At 38.4% G+C, this 22504-nt stretch overlaps 1 protein-coding gene across 5 annotated transcripts in view; it reads left to right on the forward strand.

The window, feature by feature from the left end:
• The window catches only part of HEATR5B (HEAT repeat containing 5B), a 66394-nt gene that overhangs the window by 40010 nt on the left and 3880 nt on the right, over positions 1-22504 (forward strand). For 4 of the 5 annotated variants that reach the window (XM_082306759.1, XM_082306762.1, XM_082306760.1 and 1 more), the window contains exons 24-34: positions 171-422; positions 2480-2661; positions 3772-3840; positions 6060-6239; positions 7550-7787; positions 8431-8691; positions 9667-9794; positions 9981-10125; positions 15030-15299; positions 17606-17830; positions 20343-20494. In XM_082306759.1, the coding sequence (XP_082162885.1) occupies positions 171-422; positions 2480-2661; positions 3772-3840; positions 6060-6239; positions 7550-7787; positions 8431-8691; positions 9667-9794; positions 9981-10125; positions 15030-15299; positions 17606-17830; positions 20343-20494 (2102 nt within the window). Of the gene's footprint in view, positions 1-170; positions 423-2479; positions 2662-3771; positions 3841-6059; positions 6240-7549; positions 7788-8430; positions 8692-9666; positions 9795-9980; positions 10126-15029; positions 15300-17605; positions 17831-20342; positions 20495-22504 lie in introns of those variants that run through there. The other variant, XM_082306763.1, reaches the window with a different exon arrangement.

Genomic DNA, 22504 nt, shown 5'->3' on the forward strand with positions numbered 1-22504 from the left:
CATTTCTTCTACTGATACTCCTATGCCTTTCTACGTGTTTCAACTGTTGCTGTTTCAACAGAAGAATTAGTCTGTTTTAACTCTCTAAGGAAAGGCTTGAATATGTCCTTAGCTGTCTTCTGCGGATTGTAACAGTGGGATTTTTTCTTTTTAATCGTTCTCTGTTATAGACATGAGCACTGCTGCTCCCCTGGGAGGAGGGAAGGATGAGGAATCAGAGAAAAAGGATGAGATGGACGATGACACAATGTTTACCACCTTGGGTGAAGATGATAAATCCAAACCTTCTGTAGCACCTCGTTGGGCGACTCGTGTGTTTGCAGCAGACTGTCTGTGCCGAGTTATCATGCTGTGTGAGAATGCGAACAAGGCACACTTCGATCTGGCACTGGCTCGTTCAGCCAGGCTTAAAAACCCAAAAAGTAATTACAGAATATGCATGTTTCGTTTTGGTTTTAATTTTTTAATTTTTGATATTTCTTTACAGCTTAAGATTACACAACCAGGAAAAAAATATAAGCAGTTATCCTTTCATTCAAATGGTTTAAAACAAGGGAAATGGCTAGCAAAAGGCAATAAAACTGTAGTTGTATAACCATTGTAGTTACTGTACCATGAACACAAAGAATGAGGTTTGTTGGAGGATACAAATTCTGACAGACTGATCTGCTCAGAAAAAAACCCTTAGATTTGCAAATCTTTTCCCCAGTCTGAAATAGAAGCAGTAAACTTCTAGCTAAGGGTGAGTTTCTCTGAGTTTAACAGAATGACAGCAATGAATTAGACTTCAGAGATTATTTTAGCATCTCCAGACTGAAGGGATACTAGGAAAGAAAAAAGAGGTAAGGCCAGGTAATTATTGTTGTGGCATTGATTGCTGAGTGAGGGATGTGGGAGGGAATTATTAATAAGATATGGACCCAGCTGCTCTATAAAGTTCATTCTTTTGGTATCCATGAGAGTGACGAATATTAGTTTTAAAGCTCATGTTTTGAAGATACTTCTATGAGTTAGAGGATCAGAATTGAGAGGTCAGAGATGACCTGGTTGTTTTGTGAAGAAACGTTTTTCTAACAGATGGTGGGAGGTTTCTGTCCTTGAGTTGTCCATGTGTGTTGGGTCTGGTGCATAGTGATTGTTTGCTTTCACCCATGTAGTGCTCATGAGGACTTTGTGTATGTAGGATGAATATCATGAGCATCCTAGAATGCGAGAGATTAATGGATTTTAGTCTCTGTGTTGTTGAGGGTGTCTGTTATGGTATGGAGATTTATCAGGTCTTTGCTTGTGTTGCTTTGATGCAGTCCGGTTCCAGCAGTGTGCATTGGTTTTGTGAGAATCTTGTTTCTGACTTGATTTGAGGCTGAGGTCGCTGTTTGAAGACTAAGAGGAAAGAGTTTTGGGAAAGTTTATTTTGAGATGGTGTTGTATTATAGAGAAAATAATGAAATAACTGCTGCTTATAGGATCCTGCAGAGGATTGCATATAATAATCCTGAGAATTTATATCTCTGAATTTATTTAAAGTGAACTTGACGTGTTTGATATCATTGTAAAAAGGAAAACTCATCAAACTCCTGCCTCCCCAACTTAAACTTCCAAAATATTTAAATTTTACTACCATCTGTGATGGTCTGAAAAAGTGTGTGCAGCCTTTACCACTTTGTAGTTTTTAAGTGATCTCCAGTCTTTCTTTACTGACATGCCTCTGAAAAGTTTCAGCTACAAAATAAACTTTTCTTTTTTACCTTGAGACTTCAAAATATGTAGAGTTCTCATAATTTCTGGTTTTTGTTAGTCACCCTGGATATTATGTTTTTAAATAATTTATTTTCATATTAGTTGTACAACATCTGGTAATTTCAAATTGAGAGTAAGGAAAGAAATAGAATGAATGAAAATAGAGAAGAATGATCCTTTCAGAAATGTTACTGAGTTATGTCTTGTTCTTTTCTGCATGTTGTCTGCTGCTTTCTTATGGCCTTCGATGTGGCTTTTGGGAGCAGAACTAGAGGCATACTCAGTTTTTAGGTGTTTAAGCTTGATGAGGTTTTCCTTTATCAGCAGGGGTCACTGTAAGCATAGAAGTCGAACAGGAATTGCCTTGATTTTTTTTGTAGGTTTGGGGGGGGATCACTGAAATTAGCTTTACTAAATGTTCTAATCTCTTCTAAGCTACTCAGCAACATTTACATACTCTATTCAATGCAATTTCTGTATGTTATATATTTCATTTTGTTTCAAATTTGTGCTTAATTTTTAAGGTTGTCTTAGGAGTAAAAGCCCTTGTATCACTTGGGGGGGGGAAGAATAAAGAAAAATAGGTTACATTCTTTCCTGCCTTCTTCCATACCCTAAATGTGGACCTTTGGAAAAGAATAGGTAAAATTTGTACATGTCAATGAGGAAAATGTTACAAATATCTATCATGTTAGCTATCTTTTAAGTTACTCAGTAATTCTTTCTGTTTTGTTCTAAGATGACTTTTTAGTACTCCATCTCTCTGACCTTATTCGAATGGCATTCATGGCTGCAACTGATCACAGCAACCAGTTACGAATGGCGGGTCTTCAAGCTCTTGAAGACATTATCAAGAAATTTGCATCGGTTCCTGAGCCAGAGTTTCCAGGCCATGTGATACTGGAGCAGTATCAGGCTAATGTGAGACCTCCTTTATAAGTTCAGGGAATTGTATATTTATGCCAGTATGCCAGTAGTAGCTTTGAGAACATTTTCTAACTTCAAAAGACCTGTGAAGAGATTTTTGTGTGTGAAAATGTACTGAAGAGCCTTTAGTTTGCCTCTTCAAAATTTATTTTTGTATCTCTTCCTATTTATTATAATTTTCGTAGCTGACAAAATTGAAAAATTCAGTAGCTGTTGATTCTTGAAAGCCAACTATTAAACATTACATTTAATTTTTGGCAAGAGTGGCATTTCATTTGTAGAATTAGGAATTGGAAAATAACAGTGATTTAGTTCCAGATTGAATCTAATAAATCTGTTTTCTTGGGAATTAATGAATATAATTCTGTTTAAATGAAAACTACAAAAGTATAGGAATGGGAGGTGGACAGTTGAAGATTTATTTTGGGGTATTATTGCTTTATTTTGTTGCATACCTTAACTCTTTCACCTCTTTTGTCTTCACTGTGTCTTCAAGATCTTTGCAAACACTTTTTAAAGGCAAGCTTTCATCCTTTTCACTTTCTGCCTTTTTCTTCTTCCTTCTGTAGTGCTGTAACCATTGCTTCTGTCTCTTTGACCTGGTTCCTTTTGTTTCTGAAAAATGCTGCCTTATAACAACTGCCTAAAAAGCTTTTTTTGTCAGGATTTGTCGTTTTGGGAACTTGATGCAAATCCAACCATAAACATTTGATTTTACATCATTATTCCTTTGGACATCAAAAAGTCATTGGCTTCTTGAGCCTTGGCATAAGTTGCACCTGTAATACTTTCACGATTAAAAGGATACTCATTAACGGAAGAAAGATAATACCACATGTTTGACAAAGGTAGTTGAGGCTTAAAAAGGCAATGGGCAAGCAGGAAAAAAACTAGTTTAGGACTTTGTTGTTGTTGTTTGAAGAATACTGTTGCAAATGTCTGCTAGACAACAAGGATAAGGTTGGGATGTAACTATAATGCCAAAATTAGCCATCTTGTGTTGCTTGTTCTGTATAAGTGCTTGAGCCTTAAACAAGGTGAGATAAAGAATGTTGTGTCACTATTGTTTTAGTTGGATTTTAAAATTTTTCTTCCTATCAACAGGTTGGAGCTGCTCTGAGGCCAGCTTTTTCCCAAGATACACCATCTGATATAACTGCAAAGGCCTGCCAGGTACAGAGGAAAATGTTCAGATAGTATAGGCCAAACTGATTTTCCTTCTTTTTGGAAGAAGGATGCAGAAAAGAAGCAGTAGCAAATGGCTGGAAAATTTTGTAAACCTAAGCTGTTATGTTTTTGCAACATCTTTTGAGTCTCCTAGTAGTATATTTTGTTCCTCAGAAGTGCAAAAGCCCTTTTTGGGAGCTATTTCAGAAAATACTTAGTCTTTCTGAAACTAATTATGTCTCCATGTCAGTTCTGTATTTGTTGCTAAAAGAAAAGAAAAGAAGAAAAAAATTCTTGCTTAATGAGATGAATAGTAATGCGTTTCTTGAGATGCCTTTCAGTCTGATCAAATGTTCAGATTACTGATAATTTACCTTTAAACACTAAACTTCCATTCAGATTAATACACTTTTAGATTTTAAAAGCTTTGAACATTCTCGTTACGGTCATGATAACAACCTCTCAGTGAAAATTCAGTGAAAGATTTGTGTGTGTGTGTGTGTGTGCGTGTGTGTGTTTTTTCTTGTGTATGATCTTGTGCTACTGTAGTTTAAATCAGCTATCAGCAACATGGCTGTAGTAGTATCTGGTATGTGGTTTACACAGCTAAATTACTACTGTAGTTTAAAGCAGCAGTTTAATTAGCTATGCAAATACCAGTTTTAATATGATAATTTTGTGTATGTGAGTTTTGTTTAGTCAATCTTGGTCCAGGAGGACTGTGATTTTGTGTTGTTGTTTTATACTCTTAATTTCCAGCAAAACTCGTAAGGATAGATCAAGTATGGTGTAATTTGGTATCTATACATAGGAAAGAATATGCTCATCTTACCTTATGGAAAGTTTCTGTGTATTGAAAGCCAGATCAAGAGGCAGTTTGTGCGAAAACACGTAACATTCTTTGTAACTTGTCAAAATCTTCCCTATTCAACCAGTTTCAAAGTGGATGTGTGCACCTACAGGATCAAATGGTTGGAGGTTAGGTTTGGATATTTAACTCGCTCTGTAGAAGTTACATGGACAGAGATGCACTGCACTGAATGATTTTGATGTTGTTATAGTTTTATGTCGTTACTGAAACAGCTGTTGACTTGCCCAGCAGCAGGAGTGAAGCTGATCTTAGTCCTACTGTGAATGAATTATGGATTTGTCACAGATTTTCAGCAGCCTTGTCCTGTCCACCTTTGGGACGCTTTTTGTGTCTGTGTTTACTTCAAATATGTCCATCATTCCAGATCATGAGAGGCCCTTCCCCAAAGACTTTCATGGAACTGGTTCTCTAAAAGTAAAATAAACATAATGGAGATAGGACAAAAATGCCATGAAAAAAGAGTTTATAAAACCTGAACCGCTTGAGTTCTGTGGGTTTTTTTTGCTTCTGTTCCTCATCCTGGTAGAATCACCACCAGAATCCAGGCAGCTCTTCTGGAAGAATTTGTCCCTTTTTCTTTCTGTAGAAAAGAAGCTGCACCAGAATTCTTCTATTGCCTGCATTATGTCTGGGTGTGAATGTGTTTCAGAGGATGAATGCCAATGTGTAGCACTAGACAGGAGCAGCTGATCTGTATGATGTTTGGATTTTAAGTACCTGTTTGGGTCCATTCAAAATAAAATAAAAGTGGAGAGACACCCAACTGTCTGTCCACCATGTCTGGTATTGATTGTTCAGAGTGTGGTACTGTTGGTTCCAGATCAGAGCTCAGTTGTTTAAAGATTTTTATCTCACTCGTTTCTTGGTGTCTTCTTGACATTAATGATCCTGAAAGATCATCATTAGTATGGAGCCTTAATATGTAATTTGAGAGGTGTGGGTTTTTAAAGATGTACTTTTATTGATTGCTGTCCAATATGTTCTTCACAGTGAATGCAATGACCCATTACTTGAATGATTTGACCAGACACCTGGGAACAGAATACAAAAATTGTTATTACCTATTTATGGAGGATTAAAAAACTATTTTAAGTATTTTCCATGTATCTGTTAAGTTCCATTGTAATATGCTTTGCAAATACAGCCTTCGTAACCACTCACCTGAGCAATTCTGTTGTCATGGATAGGGAGAAAAAAAGCAAAACCTTGGATTTTTTGATATTAAGCAGGAGGAGAGCTGCTAATGTTTTTTGTGGTGGTTGTTCTGGTTTTTGTTTTCTTACAGATTTTTTTTCATTTTTAAGGTGGTTGGTTTTTTTGCTAATTTAGAATGATTCTAAACTTTGTTGTCTAGGTATGTAGCGCTTGGATAGGAAGTGGGGTTGTAAGTGACCTGAATGACCTCCGCCGAGTTCACAACCTTCTTGTCTCTTCCCTGGATAAAGTGCAAGCAGGAAAGGGATCTTCTAGCCAGCTTTACCGGGAGAGTGCAACTACTATGGAAAAACTTGCAGTTCTGAAAGCATGGGCTGAGGTAAACATTAAATCTTTAGAAGTTTGGAAAGATTTTGCAGCATAATAGCAGATTCACACCTCACTGGCTATTCAGCCAGTGAGCCTTGCACCTGCCTTCCTCCTTACCTGTTGCGGTTCCACTCCGGGAAGGTTTTCATCTCTCCTATCTTTCTCTGTTCCTTTTTCTGCCATTCTGTCGAGCCATATTTACAGTGACGCTTGATTGTTCTTTGTTTTACTGCACTTTTCTGTATTAAAGTGTATACTCATACCCTATCAGATTTTGGTTTTCCCTCCCATCTTATTGCTCCTAAACTTAAAAAACCAAAAACCAAACAACCTTAAAATATATGCTGGTAAAATATTGCAGTTAATTAACTAGGAGTTTGTCAAAGTGTTCATAACAAATTACAGGCTTAATGTAGATATTGTTGGGGAATGGCTGGAATACCAGAAATCGTCAACTATTTACAAAAGACGGAGTTAGCACTACTTACATTGCCTTGCTTCCTAAAATGTTACTTGCATACTATAGAGCTTTACGTATAATTACCCAAATGGTATTTTGGTTTCTTTTACTGTAGTACTTTAAGGTTTGGGGTTTTTTTTCATTAAATTTTCTTGGAAGTTACTTTTGAAATTACAAAGGAAAGTATTAACATTTCAGCTGTGTAATGTTAATCACCCCATACTGTAATTTTCAGCTTTGATATGAAGCATCTGTTGTGTGAAGACACTTATTTCTATTCTATTTCTTCTCTAAAAATGTTTATTTTTACTGTATTTTTCTGATATTTCTGCTTATTCCCATATTTATCTAAGTTTTTGAAAATCCTTTTATCCTCTTATAGCATCTATCAAAGACAAACATATAAATGTTCTTGTATTCATGGAACACATTTAAAGCCATTTTCATGTCTTTATGATACCTAATCTGCTCCCAGAAAGTGACAATTACTCTAATTTATCTAGTGGCTCTTAATGTAGGTGAAAGAAATCTTTGCAATAAGGATGCATTGATTTAATGAAATCAGTTATTTAAATCAATATGTCTGTGTAGAGCAGCAGTAATTGACACTTTCTTAGGAAAAAAGTGTATAGTCAGATTGTGCTAGGAAAGTGCCATTTATGTCCCTAAGTGTTTTATACTGGTAGAAATAAAAGAAAATATATTTAAATAAAAGGTAATTGTATTGCAAGTCGCTTTTTCCCCAGTCATCTTCTGGTGACTCGTGTGTATGGAATCTGTTACTTGCACATGGGAAAGGCTGCTGCTTTTTTTTCTTTTTAGGACTTTACAGCATGTACTTTCATATGTTTTTCTTCTAGGTGTACGTTGTTGCCATGAAAATTAAGAAAGAAGCAGAGACCAAACCAAAGCGTGTTTTAAAGAGCACAGAGGAGGATGAGGATGATTTTGGTACTATAGATGAGTTGCCACCAGACAGTTTGATAACACTTGTACAACCTGAGCTGCCTGCACTTAGCCGTCTCTGGTTAGCTGCACTGAGAGATTATGCTCTTTTAACTTTACCAGCTGAATTTGCTACCCAGCTTCCACCAGATGGTAAGCACTGGAATTTCTTGTTGTCTTGTTGTGAAAAACAGAAAGAAACCCTTAGTTGAGACTTTTAAATTATCTGTAAATTATTTAGCAGGCAAATTTTTTATGCAAGTGATGAATTTCTGCCTATGTATAATAGGAATGTACGTTTGACGTTTGAGCGTGCTTTTTTCCTTCAGTCTGCAATGAAGATAGTCTTTATCTGAATCACGGATCATTAAAACTATGTCTTTGTAGAATTAAGAATACTTCTACACCTCTAATAGTTTGATACCAAATGCGAAAAGATATTTACTGTAAGACAAACATAGCCCTTGAGATTAGAGCGGATACTGTCTTACAGTATTTTACTGAGTTAAAAATGAATGTTTTGTACGAAAAATGCTGCAAGACCTGATGACTTTGCCTGCCTTTCTTGTTCTCTCTTACTGTTCCATTGTGCCTATTGCATTTTCTTATGAGAGGTACTAATGTTGCTCCTTCACAAGGAGAACTGGGGTGCACTGTCACTAACAAGGATTACATCTGAATAAGTACATGATCAAATACACCCAGAGTAAATAAACTAATAAATTTAGTGTACGTGCTTTTTGTCTATTATTTGCAGAGAATTTCAGAATTTACCTTTGCTTTGCTAATTTAACAGGGGGAGCATTTTACACTCCAGAAACAATTGATACAGCTAGACTGCATTACCGAAACTCCTGGGCTCCGATACTACATGCAGTGGCACTTTGGTTAAACAGCACAGGATTTAACACTTCAGAGTCAACAGAAGAGACTGCTGCAGCAATGCCCAATTCACAGAAACGTGCTACATCCATTATGTTAAACCAGACACCTGGAACTCCACCTACCACTAAATCTTTGCCAGAGATAAACAAAGATCGAATGCACTTAATTTTGGGTAAGAGTTACAAGTTTAGAGTTCAGTACCAGGACATTATGGTACGAAATGTTACGGGAATAAGAAAAGATACTTTGCTTGAAATCTGGGAAGTTTAAAATGCATCATGTCTGGACAGTAATGTTTCAAAATATCTCTATCTCCTTCTCTCCGTATCTCTCTGCCTCCTGTGTTCTTTATAGCTTTACCAGAATATTCGTCATTGTGATTATCGTGATTTTTAGAGACAAGTTGTATATCTAGTTTATTTACGTAATTGAATAAAATGAGTAGGAACTGTTCTATGCTGTAATATAATTCAGATGTTATGCTTCAAAGACACAAAAGCTGTAAGGTTAATTAAAATACACGCCCTTATAAAAACACAGTTCAGTAGAGACTGATATTTGACAAGTCACATGGAGTAGCTTTTACAACAGTTTTTCATCTGTGAGTAGCGCTCACTGTTTCCCTTTGTTGTTATCTAACAGCTTTAAGAGGTGGATGTGATCACTTATTCTGAGGAATGCCAACAGTTTGCTGAGATATACAGACATTTAAAACCAGAATTAATTGCCAAATGTATAATAGCAATATTGCATAATTTTTGAGGCTTAACTTAATCTCAGTTATCTTTACATTTAAAAGAGTTCAACAAAGTAAAACTCAATTTACAATTGAAGGATTCAGAAATCCAACTTACAGATCTTTAGAACAAAGTGTGGATTTCCATTCAGTAATCTAAGTTGCTTGCTGTCACTGTTTTTTATTTTTCCTGCCACATTTTGGGGAAGACATGATGCAGAAGAGAAAGCGAATACAATTCTGCTATTTCTAATACATAAACTCTCTTTTCCTTTAAAGGAAGAAGAATTGAGAAAAACGTGTATCTTTCTGAAGTCGTTAAGAACCTGCTATATTTATGAAGAAATTTAAAAAAGAAAACTTGATTTCTATGATGATGTGAACATTCTTTTTAATTATTGCTCTTTTCAGGTGTTAGTATACAGTTTCTGTGTTCCCCACGACCTGAAGAGCCTGTTGAGCATGTTACATCTTGTTTACAAGCACTTCATACTTTATTGGATTCCCCTTGTGCCAGGATCCATATTGCAGAGGATCAGGTACTGTATGAGCATGTTGTAACAATCAGCTTTTTCTAGGTCTTGTTCTTTCATCTGTGATGATTACAAAAGCTGTAATTATTTTTGCATGAGAAAAGTATTTGCTCATCATAAGCAAGTGACATAACAATTAGGAATTGTTAAGTCCTAATTAATTTTTTTAATATGTATTTTGTTTTACTGTAGCTCCTTGGTGTTGAACTCTTGAGTGTGCTTCACCGGCTCCTCTTGACCTGGGATCCTCCTTCAGTCCAGCTACTGGTCACAGGAGTTGTCCAGCAGATAGTAAGAGCAGCTCAAGATTATTTGCAGGAAAAAAGGAACACCCTAAGTAAGATTTTGAAAAGACGGCTTGCTTTGCAGAGTAAATAAGCAACAGGTTTTCGTATTGGGAAAGGAACTCAAATACATTAGAGTATGGTTAAAGTGAGGAGGAAAATGCTGTGTATTACACACATACTTTTGATGTATTCATGATCTTACCTGCTGATTTCTTACTCTTGTAGGATGTGGTATTTCTTCCTCTGATCATTCTAGTGGTTATTCTTTTCATGTCATGGTTTTAATTCATTTTTCTTGAATATGAGTGATGAAAATTATACCCAGCACACCACTTAAGGTCTTACTAATACCTTGCTTAGTTTCATTAACGTTTCTCTATTGACTGCCTCCTAGCACTTCATTTACCTTTTTTCTGAAGTTTAATGGTTCAGCCCCCAATGTAAGGTCTTGTGGTGCATCCCTGGCACAACTGGCATTCATGAGGTGAGTGAACTGCTACTGGAACCAGTGTGAAAAGTTGCCTGCCCAGGAGATCTTGCCAGGAAGCAGGCTTGCATCTGGGTTCTTACTTCACTGACATTCAGGGTGTGTCAGCAACGAGGAGCTCTGGGAACAGGGTGTGCAAACAGGAGCAAGGCAGTTGGCATGGAAGGGCATGCTCATGCAGCTCAGAAGTGCTGCTCAAGATTGTACAAGACTGTTCGAGTCAGCATAATGATGGCAGTGACATACAGCAAGACACAGTCTGCTGACTGAGGAAGAATCACCTCTGGCACATCAGAGGTCTAATGACTTGGCTTGAAATTCAGATGAAAGTCCTGATGTGACTGTCCTCCAGGTGCTTGTTTGTGCCGCCAGGGCTGGAGGTGACATTGGTCTCACCTGTGAGATGTGAAGGAAATGCATGTGAAGGTGAGCAGACTCTAGCGCCAGGAAAGGCAAATGTAAGAATGACGTGTTCTTCACAGAGATCCTGCAGGTGCAGGAGCCCAAGCCTTGTGTCACAGAAGGAGGGACACCCATAGGCTATGCTGGAGTATGGCCTGGGAGGATGGGACTCCCATGAAGGTGGAGGCTGTAAGGTTGTGACTTCCAGCAACAAAAGGCTTTATCTCCAGACATCTAGTTGGAGAACTCTATAGAGATCTGGCAAGAGAAGAGGAACAAGCTGTCGGGGTAGGTATCTGGGCCAGCCATCCCTCTTTGACAGGTCAGAACTGATGCCACTAAGAGGAAGTGAAGGGTGATACCAGTCAGCAGCTCTCTTCTTGTTTGCCACAGACTGCCTAAACAAGACAAGGAGGTGGGTGAAGCCATATTAAACCAACTGGAAGAAGCCTTCCAGTCACAAGCTATGGGAGTCCCATGAGAGACTTTTACCATCCAGATGTGTGCTGGAAGGGCAACACTGCAGGATGCTAACAATTTGAAGCTTTCAGAAGCATATGAGGCACAGGCTTTTTAAGTCCAGATGCTGGACAGTCCAAGTAAGGGACGTGCTCAGTGGATCTGCTCCTCACTAATACGGGAAGAAATGGTTATGAAGGTTAATGTTAGCTGGGGCTGTAGCAGCCATGAGATAGTGAAGTTCATGATCCTGAGGGAAATGAAGACAGCAAGTAGCAGAGCCAAAGGTTTGGCCTGACTTAGCAGACTTGGGCTTGTGCAGGGAGCTTGCAGACAAGATCTTGTGGTAAGCTTCCCAGAAGGGCAAAGGAAAGAGAGATGATTCATCTTCAGTGACAAAAAAAAAGCTCATCCAAAAGTGCAGGATGCCAGATAGGCATGGCAGGAGGCTGACTTGGCTGAACAGGAACTTCTGACTGAGCTCAAATGTGACAAGGAAGTGTATGGATGGTGGAAGTGGGGGCAAACTGCCCAGCAAGGCTACTGAAGACGTCTGCTCAGGTATGAAGGAGTGGAATGCAGAAAGCCATGATTTGGCTGGAACTGAGACTGGTGATGAATGGCAAGTGTGACAAGAAGGGCTTTTATAGATACGTTGGCAGCAAAAAGTCTTAAGAAAATTTGGACCTGCTGCTGAAGGGATTGGGTGATTTAATGACAAAACATGTTGGTGGAAAAACTGAGGCGCTGTTATCTTCTTTGCTTTGTCCTCCTGTGTCTTTGTGTCTAGTGAGCAAGTTTAGGGGAGAGAATTGCTACTGACAGTAGATGAACATCAGGTTAGGGACTGCTTAGGTAAAAGCTGGACATATCCTGGGACCCGATGGGATGCATCTGAGTGAGCTGGCTGATGACATGCTAAGACTGCGGCAGTCATCTTTGAAAAGCTGGGGTGCTCAAAAAAGCTTTCCAATGAATGGCAAAAAGTAGATGCTATTTCTAACTTTCAATAAGTAAAGATGGGTTTTGGGATACTATGTGCCAGTGAGCCCACTGTGTGTGTTGAAAGAATTTGGAGTAAATTCCCTTGGAAACCACTTCTGAGTACATGAAGTAGAAGAATGTGATTTGAAGTAGTGAGCACAGACTGACCAAGGACAAATAATGCCTAATCACCCTCTCTGATGAAATAACTGGCTTTGGATGAAGGGGGAGTGGTGAATATTGTTTACCTTGACTTCTGCAAGGCTTTTGACCCAGTACCCCATGGTATCATTGTCAAATTGGAGAGATGTGGACTGAAAAGTAGGCGAATAACTGGCGGGACTGTAGTGCTTGAATGGAGTTCGATGATTCAAGTCTAACTGGCTGCTGGTTGCAACTTGAGTTCCTTAGAGTCCAGTATTGGGTCTGCTACTGTTAAACATCATCATTAACAACCTGGATGATAGGACAGAATGCACCCTCAGCAGATTTGTGGATGATACCAAACTGTGCAAGTGGTGGATACAGTGGAGGGCAGTGCTGCCTTTCAGGGGAACCTTGAGCTGCAGGACTGAGAACCTGCTGAAGTTCAGCAAAGACAAATGTGAAATCCTGCATTTGGGCTGGAATAACCCTGTGCATTGGTATAGGCTGGGGGGCTGACAGACTGGATAGCAGACTTGCTGGATAACGAGTTGAATGTGAATCTGTGCTGTGTAACGCTGAAGATTCTGGTACTGGGCTGCATTAGAAAAGCATGACCAGTAGACTAAGGATATGATTTTCCTTTCAACTTGAGCTTGTGAAGATGCATCTGGAGCAGTGTCTAATTTTCTTCCCCCTTCCCCCTCATCCTGAAGAAGAGAGATTTAGACAAACTGAAGGAAGTCCAGTGGAGGTCCACTAAGCTGCTTAGGGAGGTGCACTATGTGACATGTGAGGAGAGGCTGAGAGCTGAACTTGTTTAGTCTGCAGAAGAGAGTGTTAATATGGGATAGGATAGCAATCCCCCTTCTTAAAGGGGATTTAAAGAGAAGACCAATTCAGACTCTTCTGAAAGGCCTATGGTGGAAGGACAAGAGGCAATGGGCACAAGTTGCAGCAGCAGAAATCCAGATGGGATGCAAGGAAAAAATTTGTCACCGCAGCAAGTGGTGAAGCAGCAGAACAGGTGCCCAGGGATGCTGTGGCATCTCCATGCCTGGATATATTCAAAACTGGACTAGCGCTGAGCAACCTGCTCTAGCTTTCAAGCTGGCCCTGTTTTGAACAGCAGATTGGACTTGGATGACTTACGGAGGTCCCTTTCAACTTACATTTTTCTGAGATTCTCTGATGAGTTGATATACCTAAATCCTGTTCCTCTACTTGGCCTTTATTGAACTTCAGTAAAATTCATTCTTTCTTCTTCTATCACTGCTTCTCCTGGTATGCTATTTCAGCTTCTGATGTTTTGCTTAGGCTTTTCATCAGCATATTCTGTTAGTTTATTTCTGCTTTATGTAAGAATAGCCTTGATAAGGGTATTAGCATCAGTCTGAAAGCTACTTTCTGAGGTGCTTTTAGTAACCTCTTCCTTTTGACAGAGCATCTCCCTGTTCAATTATCCCTTTACCATTTCTTTAAAAATCTTGCATTGGATGTACTGTTTGCATCTTTGCCAGGTAAATTAGTTTCCAAGTGGCAACCTGGCAAATAGTTCATTGATAATCTGGCTAGGTTAGGTCTGCCATGTTTTCTTTTACCTGAAAGGAGTAAAGTAAAACCCAAAGAATATTCTCTTACTAAGGAAAACTACCATCTTAGTCTGGCACAATATACTGTTGAGAAAAAAACCAACTGTTAGCTTTTGCGCATTTTCCACATAAAAACAGAGAGAGGATTTTGCTGGAACTTGAGGAACCAGCACAGCAAAAAATGCAACCTCTGTTCCTTCATATGAATTAATGGAATTGCTTACTGTAGGCCCAGTAAACTGCATTTTTCAAATCAGTGAATGTGATAACACTACCACTCATTTACATTCATAAGAGCTCCATAGGAGTAGTTCAGGCCAGCTTTGACTTACTGAATCTCTGTTGCTGTTTAATGGGAGAAGGAAAGACTGCAGCTGGCCATGCTGCCATTCAAAAGAGAGACTTTTTGAACTGAATGCACTGAAATCATGAACTCGGACATAGAATCCTACAATGCTTTTCTGTTCTCTTATTTCATAATCAATTTACGCTGAAATAAGATTTTGTCAGGGTGGAACATTTAATTAATAGCCATTAAATTAAAAAAATATTGTCATGCCTATTTATTTGGCAGTCGTTGCTGTGAATTTTACAATCAGTTTTAAATGAAGCAAAATAATTACTGCATTTTTGTGTATTACTACTTTTTTCTAGTTCTGGATGGATTTTTAATAAGCATTGTTGCAATCACAATACTTCTAAAGCATTTTAAACCCCTTTAAGTCATTCTAACCAAAACATTTAGTTTGATATGAGCCATGTTTGTCATATCTTACTGTTGAAGCAACTCTTTCATCCTGATTTTTAACGGTTTTTTTAAGTGTTTCATGTAGTCTTTGGTATGGGATCTTAATTGTCTCCTCAGAGATTTCTTTCCTTTTTTCAGATGAAGATGATATTGAAGAAAAAGAAAATCCTCTTGCTTTAGGAGAGGGAGGTGAGAGTGGTGGTCTTGTGCCTGGAAAATCTCTAGTCTTTGCAGCCATGGAGTTGCTCATGTTTATCCTAGTACGGCACATGCCCCATCTGAGTTCAAAAGTGTCAGATTCTCCAAGTCACATTGCTGCCAAATCCCACCTCTCTGAGGAAAGTGCTCGTCTTGTGGCTGCCACTGTTACTATACTGTCTGACCTGCCTTCTCTGTGCTCTCCAGCAGGTAAGGTATCGTAACAAAATATGTATGAGTGGTTACTGTAGGGAACGCGTAGTGAGCATATGATGCTAAAAGTAAATTGTAAATATATTTTTATGGGATACTTCAAGGGTCATCTATTGAAAAGTATGTTTAGGTTCTAAAATAAACTAAGAATTCAGGCTTTTCTAGTGAGCAACGTAAAGGAAGTTATTTGATTTTCAATTTGCATGTGTGCTGCAAGTTTGCTGAGGAAATGAGCTCTATATCACTATGATTTTATTGTTGGTTTTTTCCCTTCCTTTTTTCATGACTTTGAAACCTTTTGGGCAATTTTAATCATATTGTAAAAGAACATAGACATCTCAGAGATAATTAAATTCCTGAGGAGTTCATGAAAAGCAGCAGCTGGATGAAAAGAGAATCCTACTGAGGAAAGAACAGCACAATTCAGCTGTGGTACACTTGGTTTTGCAGCCGTTGGCTGTCAGTCATCCCAAATGTGACTGTAAACTAAATGGAGCTTTCTTCTGCTCAGGGAGACTGTCACAAAGGATATGTGTAAACCAGGGTAATTGCAGTGAGTGGAGTTCAGGGGTAAAGGATGCAATTGCATGGGAAGCTGTGCTCTTTGAGTTTTGCTTTTCAGAGAACAAATGGCTTAAGAGTTGTCTTGTGGATCTCTGGGAAGTTTCACATACTGCTGTAGATAAGACATTTTAGAGGTTGATCCCTTAATGAGATGCATGGTAAAGAACATATTTGGACAAAGTCATGCTCAGAACACAACATGGGCTGTCTTCAAAGAGACAATTTGTGTCTTACAGGTCTTTAAAAAATAGTAGAATTTGAGCTGATCTGGAGTCCTGCACTGTTTTTATTTGATTCCTGTCTCCCCCCACTTTTTTTTTGGGGGGGGGTGGGGGGTGGGGGGGTGGCGCAGGCAATGGGAAGGTGGGCAAAAAGAGTAACAGTACTACTTCTGTGTTGACTGGAGTGAAGGCATGACTCCTAGCATTTGGCAAGTGACCAGTGAAAGTAGCCCAGAAACTATTGTTAGTCTGCAGAGACTGCCTGACTTGTTTGTTTGTTTGTTTTTTTCTCATCCAGAAGATGTAGCCAGTTGATAGTTGTAGGGAGTGGGGGGGATAGTACATGCACAAATAATTTGTGTTAATTGAGCCTTTGGATGCAAGGGAAATTGTGAACAAAGAGAATTCATTGCTTTCTGTAATTTTTATATTTCTTCCTTTTTGTTTAAAACGTGAGCATCTTGCAGTCTCTATTGGACAAGATCCTGGGCAATCTGATCTAGAGGAACTGCTGCTTTGAAAAAGGGGGTTGGACTAGATGATCTCCAGCAGTTCCTTCCAGTTGTAATTATTCTGCTTTATGTATTTATCCTCACAGCATTCCCAGAAGTAGGAAAATGGTGGGATTTGTGTTTCCACGTGTGGGAAAATGAGGCATAGAAAAGATATGGAAAGAGACTTGACTGACTGAAGTGAGCTGTAGATTCATATTACATGCCTAAACCCAACAGCACCCTTCTTTCAGTCCTACAGAGTCTTGAAGTCTACGTGTGTTATTGAAACTCCTTTTAATAAAGTTCCCATTTGTCTAAAGTCAGGTTATGTGTTACTTGACCAATATTTCTTGAGTATGCCTAACTTGCATCTGTAGGACTGGCTGCACAAAACATATAGATAGGTGTTGATTTCTTCAGAAAAGCAATGCAGTAGGAGGAGGATCGTTTTGTCTCCTTTGTAGAGTAGCCAGATGGCTACAGCTTTTGCCCAGGGTGTAAGACACCCGGATAACTTCCTTACTTTGCTTCTGGGGCTTGTACCACGCACCAGCTTCCTTGGAAAGTGCCATAACTTGGTTTGGATACCTGTTTCCAGACTTCTTGTTGTTGTTTTATTTTATAGGACCCTAGTAATATGCAGATCCTGTTTTAAGATATTTAAGAATCTGGATGCATTCAATATGATACATACCATGTATCACATGCTGTGTAGGGCAGAACTTTAGTAGCTGAATCATCATTCCTGAATTGACGGCAACATTTTAAATGTTGGCTTGTATGACTTGTGTTATGATACACTTTAGTAGTACTGATGAATGAATTTGGTGATAAAATATGGAATGGCACATATCACTTGTTACCTGCATTGAAGTTTATCTTGCTGTCTCCTTTGTCTCCTAGCCATATATATCCATACTGGGAAAGCTAAAGTGGTCATCTATGACACTTGTTGGAATTAACTTCAGAAATTCTCTCTCTCTCTCTCTCTCTTTTTTTTTTTTTTTTTTTTTTTTTTTTTTAGGATGTATGACGATCTTGCCAACTATCCTATTTCTGATTACAAGAGTATTGAAAGAAACAGCAGTAAAATCTGCAGATAATCAGGTCCCTCCTCCAGTCAGTGCAGCCCTTCAAGGGATAAAAACTATTGTTACTCTTCCAACAGTTAAGGCTGATGAAACTCAGAAACAATGGACAGGTCTTATCCGCAGCACTCTGGCATCTATCTTGGAATACTCTCAACCTGGTAAGTGGTTTCCTGGTGCAGGAGAGTTAAAATTAAAGAGAACTGGGTTTTGCTGTAATGAAAAGGCAAGTATTGTATCTGCCTTGTATAGGCTTCATGTCTGAGGGTTGGGAATTAAAAGTGGTGATGAATTTCTTGTAAAATTGAAATGGGAGAAAGACCTGAGTGCACACATCATAACTAATAGAGTTACTTAATAGGTTATGTTGAAGACAAGCGCAGCATTGACTTTAAGAAAATACAGTTACATCTCAGGAGTTGCCATCCCAGATTTGTGCTTGTTGGTCTGTTTTCTTTGACAATATTGATCATAACCTCCTGTTAGAAATTTTGCCTTTTGCAGCTTACCTTGCAGCCCCTCCTCTCTCAAGTCCTTTCCATAGGGTATTTTTTTGTACTAATTCAGACTTTCCTCTTCCACTTTGAATCCCATTATGACTTGATTATTTCATGCTTTAGATTTTCCTCAGGCTGACCTTACCAGTCTTCATCGTTTCAGCTAGTGACTTGTTTCTGGAACTTAGAAATCTACCTTCTGATATCGAGCAGTCTTTCTGACATCTGCTGAATGTCTCGCAAGTAACTAAAGGAGTTCCAATCCGAATTCACTTTATTTCCTGGGCTATGCCTCAATTTCTGTGACTACTGGCAACTCTAGACATATTGGCAAGGCCTGAGCAAACTATCATTTTCACTGTTCCTTTCCTCTTTCCACAGAATACCCGCTAGCTTAAAGGAAAGGAGATTTTAGTTGCCAAAATAGTGTTTGTAGAGGAGCTGATCTCTTTACTGAAACTTTAATTGTTCAGTACTGTACATGGATTCAACACCTTGAATTAAACCTCAAGAAAAATGGCAATCAGTGTATCTTTTAAGTGTTTGCTGACACAATTCATATAGTCTTAATGACAGTGAGTGTTGAAGTGAATGAGTGTGAAGACAGCAAGGGATAATTGTGGCAAGGTTCATACTGGACTAGGATATTCACAATACTGTTACAAGCTTTCAGTGGTGAGAAAAAAATCCTGCTCCTCCCAAAAAAATCTGTAACCCACCAACAGGATGTCTACTCTGTCTCTTTAGAGAACTGCAGGCTACTTCTCTTGCTTCACATTCGTACTTTGCCTTGTCCTTCGAAAAGCAAAAACGATGTACAGTCTCAGCTGCGTAGTTAGCAAAGGAGAGACACAAAGATTTGTCATTTGCATAATGGTAGTTCAGCCAAAAACCGTCCCATTACATCCCCAAGGAACCATTTAGAGAGACTGAAGAGAGGCTTGAATGGAGTTACTCATGTGAGAGATAGGGAGCGAGTAGGTAATTGCAAACGATCCTGAAAATGTCTGAAGGGGAAGGAGCAGTAGACTTGTGTTAACCAAGTCAAACTACTAATTTGATTTGTCACATCAGCTCTTGTCTTCCAGCCTTTGTTACTGTAAAGATTTCCTAGTCCCTCTTTCCAGAAACACTACTGGCTTTAGGCTTTTTTGCAGACTTCAGAAATCTTTCTCGGTTCCTTGCAAGAGTGTATGTTTTCCTTTTTCTTTCCAGTCTTCTGTGGAATGGGACACACACACAAGAATTTAGGCAAGGCCTACTGCATACGATTTCAAGTCTCGTAATTCAATAAAGTTTAAACAAATTTAAAATTTAAAAAAGAATTTAAAAATTTGTCACTTAAAATGCTTGGAGTAGTTTTTTGAAGTCGGGTTTCACATCATGGCTAAGCCAATCCAGTGACTAGCTGACATCTGTAAAGGGCAGTCATGCTGCTTTTCTTTTTCCTGGCTATGTATCTGCTGTTTCTTTGTGCCTCTCAAGCGAGAGCAGAACCAATCTGGCCAACAAAACCAGCAGAACAGTACTTTTTATATGTATTATAATAAGTATATATAAATAGAATTTCTTTTCCTTTTGATGATCCATGAAGACAGAGCTTGTGCAAGGAAAAAGGATGACAATGGCAAATACAGACTATTTGAAAAGCGGGAAGGGTTAAAGTAGGACTGTTCTTATTGGTGACAGGTAGCTGTCAGATCAGCTAGTCTGTTATGTGAAACCTCATGTTAAGTAAAAGTTGTTGCCGTGCTGGATATCAGTTTCTTACTCTGCTGTATTGGCTGAAGAGATTTTTAAAAAAAGGTGAAGTATATTTTTAATGGGGAAAGGATCTAAAAAATACATTTTTCCTCTCTTGTTTACACATTGAAAACAAAAAATATGGCTTGGTCAGAGAAAGCGTGGGTGATGCTTGTTCCTTGATATTTAGGTTTCAGAAAGTTTGACTTACTTTATTAAAACAACTTCTAGAATTGAGTTGCTCAGCTTTTTGTCAGTCACAGTCAATAAAGTGATTCTGTAGTAAGTAGATGCATATTTGTGTGCAGTTGCAAATAATTTCAAGTACATTTATTTCCTCTTTGTGAGTTTATCTGTGTTCACTAGCTTTTACTAAGTAAATTCTAAACCCTTGTTGGAGTAAGCTCACAGCGTGCTTGGTTTTGTTTTTCAGAAGCCTCTAAGCCTATTCTTGATGAAGTAAGCATACTTACAGCTATTGCTCTGTTCCTTTGGTCAGCAAGCACTGAGATAATTGGAGTGCAGTCTCTACAAAATGGATGTATGAACAGATTTAAAAGTGCATTGAATTCCTGTGATCCATGGGTAAGATCATGTTATAGGAATGTGAATGATACATAGCTGAGAAAAACTAGTTGTGATACATTTACCATATTTCCTGAATGCTTTGTGATGCCTTTACTTCAGAGACAGATACCGCTTGTCAAAATAACTAGAATTTTCAGCAGTGCATTATAGAAACTCTTTAGTGAGCAAAACAACCCAAACTAAGTGCTTCTAGATAATGTGTGTTCATGGCCTTGTGCCAAGTTTTGACTTGCAGCTTTTTAAAAGGAAAAAAAATCTTTGAGATGTGAAATTTTAGCAAATGAAAAGGTTAGTTACCAGGGTGGTGACATTTCTACATTAATGCTGATCTTTTATAATACAAACTAAACCACTTCTTCTGTAGATAAAATTACAGCCCACATTTCTGATTAATTTTATATTTGTTTGTGCAAAACCTGTGCTTATTTTACATGTTCATACAAAACTCAGTTTGTGTGCAAAAATGTAATTTTGTGGTTACCACCAGAACATCTACAGATTATGAATCATCTGTCTCCTGATTTCACTTCTGCCCTTTGGTTTGTCTTTATGAATTACATTCTAAATTATTTTCTCACTAAAGAGGGAAACTAAAAAGTTGTAGACTGACTTTGTTCAAGCAGGCTACTACGCTGTATAGTTAAGCTTAACTGTTCCAGCCATGTTTATATCAGTTTGTTTGAGCGGGTATACAAATCTGCAGGTGGGAACTAAAGAGAAAAATCTATACTGTTTCCGCAAGTGGGCACGGAAAACATGCAAAAAATGCTGATGTGTTAGGGTCACAGTGAGGCATTTAAAATCCTGTTTAGACTGATAATTCTTCTCTGCAGCAGGGCTGGTGTTTTCCAGCGTGGACATAAAGTTCAGTTGGTTCTGCAGCCTGACTTCGGGTGGAAAGCTACTTAAAGTTTTAGTCTGTGAATGAGAATGTCAGCTGCATTAAGCAGAAACTTTTATGTCATACTCTCTCGCAGCTCTGTATAAACACATGAACAGTGAGAGAAATACATCTTTGCCCACCACCCTGCTGGAAAGCTGTCAGTGAGCAGCTGGAACTTACCACTATTTTTGTACATCACAGAGAATGCTTTGACAGCAGCCAGATTGTGTCCACTCTCCTTGCTGATGTGTAGAACATATACTCTGTAATACTTGTTGTGTGTTCGTTCTAGTTTTTTAAATATAAAACACTCATTGTTGGGGTCAGTAACTAGACACCTGTTTGTAATAAAAGTATTATACTGATTGTACTAAAAGCATTGAACTGATTATGGAAAAAAAACTCTTCTAAAGAAGTACCGCTGCCTCATAAGAAATACAGGAGTATTTGTGAAACTGTTACCACCTGCAAAAGTCTGAAAGGTTAGATATCATGTATAGTAATAACCAGAAGGCTGGTAACCTCAATTTCATTTTGCCCCAACAAGGGAACTCAGCTGAGATACCCTTGTCTCTCGGTGCTAATGGGTAAGTTTTACATGTGTATGCCTTACACACTTTGAAGAAGTCCTGTTTTTACCTCACAGGAGTTTTTGTAGACTTCTGTGAATGCAGAATAGTCAGAAGTTTTATATTATATAGATGGAATAAAAGCAGCTTGGATGAAATTTTGCTGTCAGATGCAGTTGTAAAACTCTTACTTGAATTATGCATGCATGTAAGAAAAGAGACTTTTACTTACCTTATTTCGAAGGCTAATAATCTTAGCAGCTAATAAGGAGTAAAGTTTAAAGAATGTCAACAGAAAGGGAAGGGAATTGTTTGGAGTGGTATGGAGAGACAGAGAAATAATTTGCTGAAACAGGTCAAAGATGATGCTGAGTAAGGCATTAGGAGAAAATGTTCTTCCACGGAGCCCTGTTAGAAAGCATACAGACAGTATTAGAAGAGGTGTTATTACTTCAGGCCTTAAAAATTGAATTGTATAGAAAACTTGCAGCCGTATACTAGTGAATTAACAGTGACCTGAGCTGCATAACTTGTATTTTCTTACTATTAGTTCTT

This window comes from Platalea leucorodia (genome assembly GCF_965183815.1).
Source record: "Platalea leucorodia genome assembly, chromosome: 3".
NCBI lineage: Eukaryota > Metazoa > Chordata > Aves > Pelecaniformes > Threskiornithidae > Platalea > Platalea leucorodia.